Source organism: Atta cephalotes, assembly GCF_000143395.1.
Source record: "Atta cephalotes unplaced genomic scaffold scaffold00003, whole genome shotgun sequence".
Classification (NCBI taxonomy): Eukaryota; Metazoa; Arthropoda; class Insecta; order Hymenoptera; family Formicidae; genus Atta; species Atta cephalotes.
The window spans coordinates 747,606-758,996 of record NW_012130067.1 but is presented as its reverse complement, the minus strand read 5'-3'; the positions used below and the strand labels follow the sequence as shown (position 1 = coordinate 758,996).

General features: G+C 30.5%; 3 protein-coding genes across 3 annotated transcripts in view; 1 reads left to right on the top strand and 2 right to left on the bottom strand.

Moving 5' to 3' along the window:
- LOC105624633 (E3 ubiquitin-protein ligase TRIM33-like) overlaps positions 1-807 on the bottom strand; it is a 7,522-nt gene extending 6,715 nt beyond the window's left edge. The window contains 2 exon segments of the mRNA XM_012205993.1: positions 27-256; positions 453-807. Of these exon segments, the coding sequence (XP_012061383.1) occupies positions 27-256; positions 453-807 (585 nt within the window).
- A 3,462-nt stretch (positions 808-4,269) lies between these two features.
- On the top strand, positions 4,270-5,964 carry LOC105624622 (40S ribosomal protein SA). The gene is made up of 5 exons (XM_012205982.1): positions 4,270-4,405; positions 4,488-4,699; positions 4,881-5,168; positions 5,344-5,568; positions 5,818-5,964. The coding sequence occupies exons 1-5, from the start codon at positions 4,273-4,275 to the stop codon at positions 5,893-5,895; spliced, it is 936 nt and encodes a 311-aa protein (XP_012061372.1). The 5' UTR covers positions 4,270-4,272; the 3' UTR covers positions 5,896-5,964.
- A 2,596-nt stretch (positions 5,965-8,560) lies between these two features.
- LOC105624611 (protein aubergine-like) overlaps positions 8,561-11,391 on the bottom strand; it is a 7,787-nt gene continuing 4,956 nt past the window's right edge. The window contains exons 9-10 of the mRNA XM_012205971.1: positions 9,749-10,157; positions 8,561-9,204 (exon numbers count right to left, since the gene is read on the bottom strand). Coding sequence (XP_012061361.1) covers positions 8,561-9,204; positions 9,749-10,157 — 1,053 coding nt within the window. The remainder of the gene's footprint in view (positions 9,205-9,748; positions 10,158-11,391) is intronic.

Here is an 11,391-nt window from a genome sequence, read left to right as displayed (position 1 = left end):
TTCATTTTATAAGAATTTATAATTACCATAACACAATTTTCACAAATAAATTCTTCACATTCCATACACCAACTAGTAGCAATAATGTTATCATGACAGCTAGTGCATTTTTTTTCTTCCTCAGCTTCCTTAGCTTCATCATCCAATCCTAAATCACTTTCTTCCTCTAATAATTTTGACAGAAATCTATTTTCAATCAAATTTTCCACGTGGCTGGTTACGTTGCAAACATGACATATAATCACATTACTTTCTACTGCAAAAAATAACATCAATATAAATATAAAATAAATTTAATGTAAAATTATAATAAATATCAAAGTAGAAACCAGTATTACTGTATTTAATAATCAAATATTACAGTATTTAATAATTTAATATTGATGGATATACATCAACTTTTCTAAAGGTCATTAAGAATAAAAAAAAGAAGTTATATATATTTTACATACATAGGATATCTACATCGACTGATGTATTATGATCGCTGATTTTATTATTAACACACATTATGCAAGCTGCATGTAAGCACTCCAGAAGCTTTGCGTCCTCACCCATTGTGAACACTTTATTACAAAAAACGCATTTTGAAAGAAACGCACGGATCTCACTTTCTTGACTTTCAGTAGTACATTCAATACGTTGATCGTTGCAGTCTTCCTCAATACAAATTGCATCTTGCACTTGAGATTGTTGTGTATCTTGCTTAGAAATATTTTGCTCCGAAGGTTCCTCCTTCACTACTACAGGTAGTACTACGGGTAACGTTGACATCCCCACCACTAATTCATTACTTTGATTTTCCATGGTTAATGGAAATTCGAAGATACAATTTCTTCACTCTTTTCAAAAAATAGCTTACGTTATAACTTGTGGCAAAAGATTTCTCTCGAATAGTGTAGCGGGTACGGCGCCATGGCAGCCATTTTAATTAATGAATACACATCACAAACTTCTGTAGACGTTTATTATGATTCAATAATATCGAATATTTTTCAAAGGAAGAACATCGAATATAAAATTCTGAATAAAAACTCGACTAGAGATTATTAAATTATTTATTTTTAACTTTCATCAATATTTTTAATTTTAAAGGCTTTGAGTACATACATATATACAGACAAAACTTAAGGCTCCTGCACACAGGACTGGACAGGATGTTGATGCTTGCCGCGGAAATTAGCCCAAAGTCCTGTATTCATGGTGCTAAGAACTTTGTCCGAATTCTAAATTCTCGGACCGAGAAATGTGTAATCGATCAACTTGCCGTTTTTTTCGTAAAAATTACATGTTGATACATATTCCTGAATCCAAGAATTCGAACCGAGTTCTAGCATCGCGGACACAATTAGAGCCATTCCACACAATTTGCATAGCCGCAAAACCATATGTATAAAGAAAATTATCCAATGGTATTTTACGTTTGTCTTTACGATAGAAATATGAATTGCCCTTATACTTTACCATGCAAGCTGTGTACGTTAAGGTAAATTTTCACAAGTTGCTTTGACATTGCTTCACAAGTTGCTGGCTTTCAACGACAAAAAGGATCAAATGATCAAAATGGATGCTAATATTTGTCAATTTTGACTACTTGATCCTTTTTGTCGCTAACAGAAGAGAGAAGCCTGAGAGCAGCCATTTAAGGCACCGGGATTTAGCTGTTATTTTATTTTGAAACGCCTCTATGGTCGGTACTCATAATCGAGTCTTATTTCAAGCTTAAGTAATATCTTAAGACGCTAATGCAGCCTTCTGATTGGTTCATGACTTCTTAAGACTTAAGATGTCTTGAATATAAGACCTGACTACGAATACCGGCCTATGTCCACAAAATGTGGACATTGAACTATGTAGCCAATCCATGATCCGATCGATAATGTCCACGATTTTCTCACTATGTCCACGAATTTCTCTCTGTTAGGGCTACGTTCCAAAGCTTTCCGAAGAAAATTTACTCAAAATATATAGTACACGTAACGTATACTATAGCATATAGAGTATAGCATATAGAATAAAATCTTCCTCAGAGAGGAAGTTTTGAAACGTAGCCTAGATAAACAAAGCAAAGCACAATAAGGAACAGGGAACAGAGAATAATGCCCGTATTCAGACCTTGCACTTAACGCTTTCTTAAATTTATTTTTAGATGCTCAGCAGCAATGAAATAATTCGCAGAGTATCTAAAGATAAATTTAAGGAAATCTTAAATATAAGGCTTGACTATGAACGAATATAAGAATTTCAACCTAGAAATCATGTATTGTGGAATACATAGTTTCTGATAAGTTGAAGGTTCTTACAAGCGTCGACAGATTAGTTGAGTTCAGCAGAACGTTTACTTTGCACTGTTGAAAGTTTTCTTCGCGCTGATTGGATTATGCATTTAGATCAAGAGGAATGGTCCAATCTCCAAAAGAAGAGAATCATAAAACAGTTATAAAACTGTTGCATTCTGCTGAATGCAGCCATTGATTGTTCATCTTTGTCATAAAAATTTACCTACTTTTACATGTAACAACCCGAATCGAACAAATCTTACCAAATTTACATCACTGGCCTAGTCACTAGTTTCCACCGAAGGTTTAATCAGAATTAGGCTGTTTTCCAGTTAGAACACAGGGACATTACACTGTGTAAAGTACTTGTTGGAATACAGTTTAGTTTCATAGTGTAACACCAGAATACATTGCAGTCTTCCATTCTATTCTTATAATTATATTTAGCGTATCAATAATAGATTTACATGATTTTTATTTAGACTTAAGTTATAATTTTTTCAGAAATAATTTTTGAAGATTTTATCGCAAAATAAGTACTATCAAATAACTTTTTGTAAAAGTTGATAACATTGACATTTTGCGCTCACGCTCGTACTGAGTTTTTTACTATGTCGAGCAGTGTAACACTATGTTATAATTGAAACACCTTGTGTAAGACACAATGTTGCACTATATAGCTGTGTTTTGGAAAACTCAGAATATCTTCAGAATGTAAGAATCAACCAACTACAGTCGAATATTCCCCTGTTACAGTCGAACAACAGGGGAATGCTCGACTATAGTTGGTTGATTCTTACTTTCTCATTTTGATCTGGATTAAACTTTCGGTGGAAACTAGGCCCATAATCCGTGCAGTTACCATTCGAGTATTTTATTATCTAAAAAATCACTTTCTTCTAATCTTAAATATAATTAATATTTTTTAATACTTTCCCTTGATGGTCAGAAGATTGATCATCTTTTCTATATTATTTATTTCTATTATTTATTTATTTCTATTTATTTATTTTAAAAAATAACAACTATTTTGATTCACGATGCTTGCAATTTGCGCAGACGCAGGACGCATAGTTGTGTAACTTCCTTTTCTGTTGGAGTCTCCCAACGAAGTCTCCTAGTGGCATCCCATAACGTAAGTTTTATCGCAAATTGTAATTCTGCTTTGTATTTCTATAACATTTAAACAACTAATTTTGAAACAGATAATCATGTTCATTCATAACACAGGTATTTCTTTCGTAAATAAAATGTGCTTTAATGATAATTTTTTGGTTTGAAAAAAAATGTATCTCCCATGCACGTGGCATGCTTTATAATTTTCAATACGTTGCACATGATTTTGGACTTAAATCTTTGCATTTTGTCATTTTAGATAGTAAGAAAGTTGGAATATTAAGCAGTTTCGAAAACTGTTTATATAAATCTGAAATTACTTACGATTTTGAGGTTACTTCTAGTTTTATTATATTTTGGTTGCCTTCGATGCTTTCAATGTTTCTATCCTTATTTTGCAAGTTTTGCTTAAAACATGTGAGCAATCAAATTGAACACAGTCTCTTTTTTTTATAAATTTTTATATAGATTTTTATAGATATCTATTAAATAAGATAAATGATAAATAATTATGACCTATTGTACTTAATTTGTATGTTTGATGCTTATAAAATAACATTTTTCTAAATTGAGTTGATTTCATATAACTCCAAATTATTTAAAACTTATTATATTTAAAAAAAACTTGTATAAGTTTTAGAATTGAATTATTAAGAAAAAGTTTATGTTACTTGTATGCAAAAATAATAATAAAATTATACTTGATCTCTTTACCTTATATAATTATAGTGAAAATAAAAAATAAATAGTTGTCTTTAGCTCTTATTTAATATGTAGCAATATATTCTCCCATTTTTAATAATAATAAAAATTAATAAAAATTAATAAAAATAAAACCCTATTTTAGGTTGACTCGTAATTCAACCACAACGTTAAAATGTCAGGAGGTTTAGACGTATTAGCCCTCAAAGAAGACGATGTTACTAAAATGTTGGCTGCTGGCACCCATCTTGGTGCTGAAAACGTCAACTTTCAGATGGAACAGTATGTCTATAAGAAAAGAGTTGATGGCAAGTAATATATGCTTTAAACATAACTTTTATTTTTTAGTATATAAATTATAATTACCACGCTTTTTTTTTACAATTACAGGTGCTGGTGTAAATGTCATCAATCTTCGCCACACTTGGGAAAAGTTATTGCTCGCAGCTCGTGCCATTGTTGCCATTGAACATCCTAGTGAAGTTTTTGTCATCAGCTGCCGTCATTCGGGTCAAAGAGCCGTCTTGAAATTTGCTGCTCATACTGGTGCCACTCCTATCGCTGGACGTTTCACTCCAGGTGCATTCACCAATCAAATTCAGGTGACAAAAATAATGAATACCCTTTAATTTAATTTTTTAGTACAAAGATCAAAGTGATGAAACATTTTATTCCAGAATTTATACTTGTTGATTTCATTGGCTTAATCTTTTCTGATTTTGTTGTAATATTGTTAGATATTTCAACAAACAATTCAGCATAGTGATCAACTTTTGTTTCTAGGCTGCCTTTCGTGAACCACGCCTGCTGATCGTTACGGATCCATCTACTGACCATCAACCTATTACTGAGGCGAGCTATGTAAATATTCCAGTCATCGCTTTCTGTAATACTGATTCACCACTGCGCTTCGTAGACATTGCGATTCCGTGTAATACTAAGAGTTTACACACTGTTGGTTTGATGTGGTGGTTGCTCGCCAGAGAAGTATTGCGCCTGAGGGGATCTATCCCACGTGAGACCAAGTGGGATGTTGTGGTCGATCTCTTCTTCTACAGAGATCCCGAAGAGGTCTGTATCATCCGATTACTGCTTTTTATTTTAAGTTTATCATAATGATGAAAAAATAGAATCCAGAAACAAATCTGTTGGTTTTTTATGGCTTAATCTTTTCTGACAAACATGGAGCAAGTTCCTCGACCAATTTCTCTATAAATTGATAATGACTTACGAAACATCTTTCTAGGCAGAAAAAGAAGAACAGGCTGCGAAAGAAATTGCGCCGGCAAAGGAATTCACCGGTCCAGTGGAGACTGCTCCTGCTCCGGAACCTGGCTGGGTGAACGATGTTGAGTCTACCGCTGTGGCCACCGAGAACTGGGCTGACGATGTAGCCCCTCCAGCAGCTGCCGCTATTCCTGCAGCTAGCGCCACACAGTCATTCCAAACAAGTGGTGATTGGGCTGCCCAGGTAAGGACACATTCACACTTATTTCCACTTCATTAAATTTAATTAATTTATTTCTCTTTTGACTTATATAGCTCTGTGACTCATTCTTTTATATGTATTTATATAAAACATAAAAGAGTCAACACAAATGTTGTTTATCCTTGTTATTCATTGAATATCAATCAAGGATAATAGAATGACGTTTGTCAACTATACATTAAAAAAAAAGCAGCCATTAATATCAACGCTCATTAATTGATTATCTGTTAGCCTCCAGAGGAGTGGTCAACGCCCGTGGCAACTGCTGCTACTCAAAGCTGGGGAGGTGCAAGCAGCGAAAAGTGGTAATTCTGTGCTTGCATTTCAAGGACGATGTACAATGTGTGTAACAAGATTTTGAAACAAACAGTACTACTATATGCTCTTTTTCCTTATTTAATCCCTTACCAACATCCTATATTCAAAATTATAATACTCGCGAGCATTGAAGTGATTTTCTCTGCTAAGCGCAGTTGATAGGTGAAACATCAGCTATTTAATAAGCTTTTAATTACAAGTTAATTTGATAATTTGATCTATTATTTATTGTGCCTATCGCTTTTTTTATTCAAGTATAACTTAACGCATTCATTAACTTAAAAGTTGTTCTTACTTTAAAACTTCGTTCGAAAGTCAATTTTGCCAGAGAAAAAATTGTTTCCCTAGCATAAAAAAGAAAATCGCATTACGCATTCCGTATATGCATAAATTGTGGACATCCTGTATATTTGATTGTAGAATAATTTTATTAAGACTAAAAAAATGAAATATTAAAATACTATATTTAAACTTTATAGCTTCCAAGTTCGTTAAAATATATTTAGAGCATTATAGGGGTACTCGTGCATAATGACATAATATATATATTTCAACTCCAAAGAATATATATCATATATGCAGACAATTTATTTTATTATATATATGTAGATAGTTTCTTTTATTACACATTAATGACATCGAAATGACACCTATATAATCATTTTTCGAAAAATAGATTTCGAAAAATATAAATGTCTATATTTAGAATAAAATTTAGTTCTTCAAATGTTGAAATGGATAACTTTGCATTAGAATAATTAAAAATGGACTTAATCACATATAAATGAAATATTTTGTGCAATAATTCAATTCCAAAATATATCATTTAAGAATAATCTATCGACATCAATGGAAAATGTCAACTTTTTAAAAAATGTATCTTTTTTTGTTCTTAAAATTATGAACTAAGATTTTATTCAAATGACATACCTATAAAAGTTTATTTTCTTCCGAATATTTTTGAACATCTAACGTATTTGTGATTTGAGCAAATTCGGATAAAATTTATTATATATATATCTAAACAAGAATATTAGAATCCGACCGAAACTTTTGCTGAAATTGAACCGAAATACTCAGCTACATGGCAATTTCAATCAAAACTGAAACCAAAATTAGAAAATATGAATTCTGTAAGATATATCCATATATCATACATTTATATCATTTATTGAAACAATAATTAAATTTCGGCCGAAATTGAAAACTGAAAACAGAAATTTTAATTGTGCTAATTTTGGCCAAAGAATAGTACTTCTTCAAAAATATCATAATTCAATTATTGAAATAATAGGTCTTTTTTACTGCTACACACTTTCTGAATTATACACAGTGCAATAAGAAATAGATCTAATAATTACACATATTAAAATTAATATTTATAAAGAGCTGTATGGTTTCAGTCGAAACTAACACGTAATGAATGTTCGTTTCCAGTTTCGGTAAGGACTCTAAAAAGTATACTTACAATATTTTTCATTGTCATTAAAAACATTTTTTCATAGATGCAATCAAAATTATGCACATTTATTACAAAAGTATAATAGAAAAAAATATACATTTTATGATCATCATTTATTTGTAAACTTTGAAATCAGAAGAAATATGATTCATAAATATAACTTTGGAACATAAATATAACTTTGGACTCATTTCAAAATGTCTTCTATGAGGAAAATTTTACTTGATATATAATTCAGTATATATATCACGTGTACTATATATATTTCGAATAAAATTTTCCTTGGAAACGTTTTTTGGAATGTAGTATATAAAACATTAACTAAAATTTTTACTTAAATTGATTTCTAACTATCGTAATATATAACTATCATAATATATAACACATCAATTTCATTTGCTTAGATACTGTACTATATCCAAACGAAAAAAATTCCGAAATCAATGATTACAACGGAATATAAAGAGGAAGACCGTGTACAATAAAATTTTAGAAATCGAGTATCATCTCAAGTTATGGAAGTACTCTTCACTGCACATTAATTAATTATATCTATTAATTATATAATCATAATATATATGAAAAATAAATGAATCTTTTATTACAGCGAGAGCCTTAAAAATTTCAGAGAAGTCGGGACACTAAAACCTATCTATTTTAGTATATACCAGTTTAGGCTGTAATTTTTTTGTACATAAGTTTCATGTATTCATGTTATTAACTTCATCCTCTTTATGAAATATTATTTCATAGCAATGTCATTTTTTAAAGTAATAAAAATATAAGTATGCCATTTGGTTTTTTCTTTTAATATTCCAACTTCTAAGAAATTTTAATTATCATAAAAATAAAACTTCGCTCCCGTAAGAAACCGGCCTGAAATATAATACTGATAAAAGTTAGAAGATAAATCGCGGGTTATCTCTGTGTCAATATCTATTGAAATATTAACGTTTCGTGAACGATGCAGTTCACTTCATTAGGACAAGATGCAGCCTAATACTGGTCCGTTCGTATAATGTAAATTTACGAAATATTGGCATTCTAGGAATGAAATAGAAACACGGAGATAATCCGCGAAATACATAGCTTCTATATAGGAAGTACCCGTACGTAATAGATTTGAAAAAAAAAAAAAAAAAAAAAAAAAAAAAAAAAAAGTAGTAATACTATTAGTATTACAAAAAAGTGGAATTATAAAAAATATAATGTGTTTTGTAACTGCGTATCTGGCGCCCGATGAATGAATTTACTCACCAGAAATGCTAATTTGTGAGCATAATGGCAAGGTGCCGGTACTCTAACGGTACTTGAACAATTGTAGTACATATGCGTCAGCTTATATGTAAGACGTTGTATCTTGTCGGGATCCATACCTAGAGTATCGTAAACAACGCTATACGCAGTGGGTGTTACTGTTCCCTGCCGCACTTTCTGCGACACGATAAAGAAATCGTATTTGATTGGACTTGTGATTACGTCGTCGACTATTGTGCCCGGTTCTGGATTATTGTTGTTCTCAAAGAAACGTGTATTTAATCGCTTCGTGACTATTATGAAGGCCATTTTGTATCTATCTGGGCCACCATACAATCCATCAAGTTTCTTTTTAATCTGTATAACCTCACGATCCATTACGAGGGGAACTTGACCCTCACCGACGCCGTCGCGATAAATCACAATGCGCCCAGGGAGAGTTTTGTTTAGCGCGTAATACGCTTGTGCAGACTTGCAAATGTTGTCAGAAAGGTCATTCGACAATTCCTCACCTGTATGATGCACGTTTACTGCGCTAAAGTATTGTGTCATGCGTCTATTCAGAATCGCTACTGTAGCACCTGCAACAGCAAATTCAATATTAATTCAATATTAATATTAACAATGTGCATAGATATGTAGAAATAATAACTGATTTTTTATTTTTAAAAGATAAAATGTTGCAAAGTACCTATATTTTTATATTTACATTCTTATTCTTATAGAATATATTGATATATTATAGAATATATTGAACAAAATTAAGAGAACTTGACTTAATAAATTTTAGAACGCATTCATTAAAATATGTATTGATTATAAATATTAAATTTTTGAATAAAAATATTAAATTTTTATTTTAATCGATAATATTTTATTATCTGTATCTTATACATGTAAAGGAAGATCGCATTTCCTTAATCAGTTCTTTCTACATAAATTTTGTTCGAATAAAATTAATCTAAGAAATCATAAAGTTAAAACACACATGATATCAAAAATCGACAATTAAAAATTTTTACGATTCAATTTAAGAAACTATAAAATAGGTTGCGATTTCAACATTTTTTGTGTTAAAAAAAATTAAAAAAAATAAAAAAAAACTTTCGAGAATTTCATACTCACCGAAATCTTTGTTCTTCATCGTTGTATCATGGCAAACATCAAATCCGATCATCATTATCCCTTCCAATGGAATATCCACGTACCACGGTGCTCCACCCAATTTACAACTCATCTGTATTGCTATTTTTGTGGCAATAGATTTAATGTTTCTGTGCGTCATTGTTCTTGTCAAACAAATTTGTGATGGAACAGGTCGATCAACGCAGCATTTTTTCTTGATTGCAGAGTAGCGATCACTGCGATTGTTTGATACCGCGCAAAATATCAACTGTGGTATTTGTCTGCTGAGAATTTGTTCCAGTCTTTCGTTATATGTGCCCGGTCTATCATCACGGATATATTCGGATCTTGGTTTATCAATTTGAAACTGCATGCCTGCCGCTACTTTCAATAAAGTTGGGATAAAACTCTGAAATAAGATATCGATTAAAATAAAAAATTCAAAATTTAATCACTATTTTAATACGTGTTTGAAATACCATGCATAATATTGAAAACATTGATTTACACAAAACTAGTGTTTTTAAATTCCCTTTAATTATGTAACAATAACAGATAATTTAAGATAGACTAAAGAGAGAGATCTTTAAGAAAAATTTAAGCAATGTGTAAAAGTAGAAATATAGCAATAAAATACAATTAGTTGTCCTATAAGAAAGATACTTTGAAGAGAATTTTCTTATCTTTATATCTTTTACATTAAAAAATAAAAGATAATTCTATTATTTTTTCCACATATATATATATGCATGTATCAATGATAGAAACATGTATATAGTTATGTAATATAATCGTACTACATTCTTATAAAATACACAGTAAAAAAAGTTATCGTACAGGACAAACATCTGTTTAAAACAACCTTATTTTTAGAATATAAATATTAATTAGCAATTTATTAACAAAAAATAAAGAAAATACACAGTTGCTTTTCAAAGAAGTTATGCAATTTGCAACTACATATTTCTTTTTTTGAAAAGCAATTATGCGTTTTTTTTTACATTAATTAATTCATCTTATTATGTTCTGTAGAGAAATATTTTTTTTTAATGAATAGTTTGAGAGATATTTTATATCAAAATTATCAGACGAAGTATATAAAATATGTACCAAATGAAGCATATCATTGAAAATATCACTAAATATTAATTTCTTGAGCACGATCTACATCAGAACGCAAAAAGTTATATAAACTTCAACTTTCGCCTCCTACGTTTTATGTATTGTGATTACATTTCACTTGCGACCTGCATTCTGCTTGCAATATACATCGAATTTAACTCTAAACTTTGCAGAATCATTAAAGGAATTGTGTACAAAAATTATACAAAGTTCTTGTTTTTTTCAGCTAAATTTCTTGCATGGTTCATCCCTTTTCTTTTTTTCTTCATTTTAGAGTAAAAAAAGAAAAAATAGTACAAAAAATTAAATTAAAAAGAATAGATTTATAAAAAATAAGATCTTATATAAATAAGCTCCTCTCTTTTTCTTTTTCATTCAGTTTTTTCCTTTTTTTTTTGAATATCTTGTCCCGGAATCCGGTCGGATATCCGACTCAAAAAATTACCTTTCCGGATATCTGACAGTTCGAATATCTGATTCTTTTCGGATATCCAGTAATTTGATGATCTAGTGCATCACTA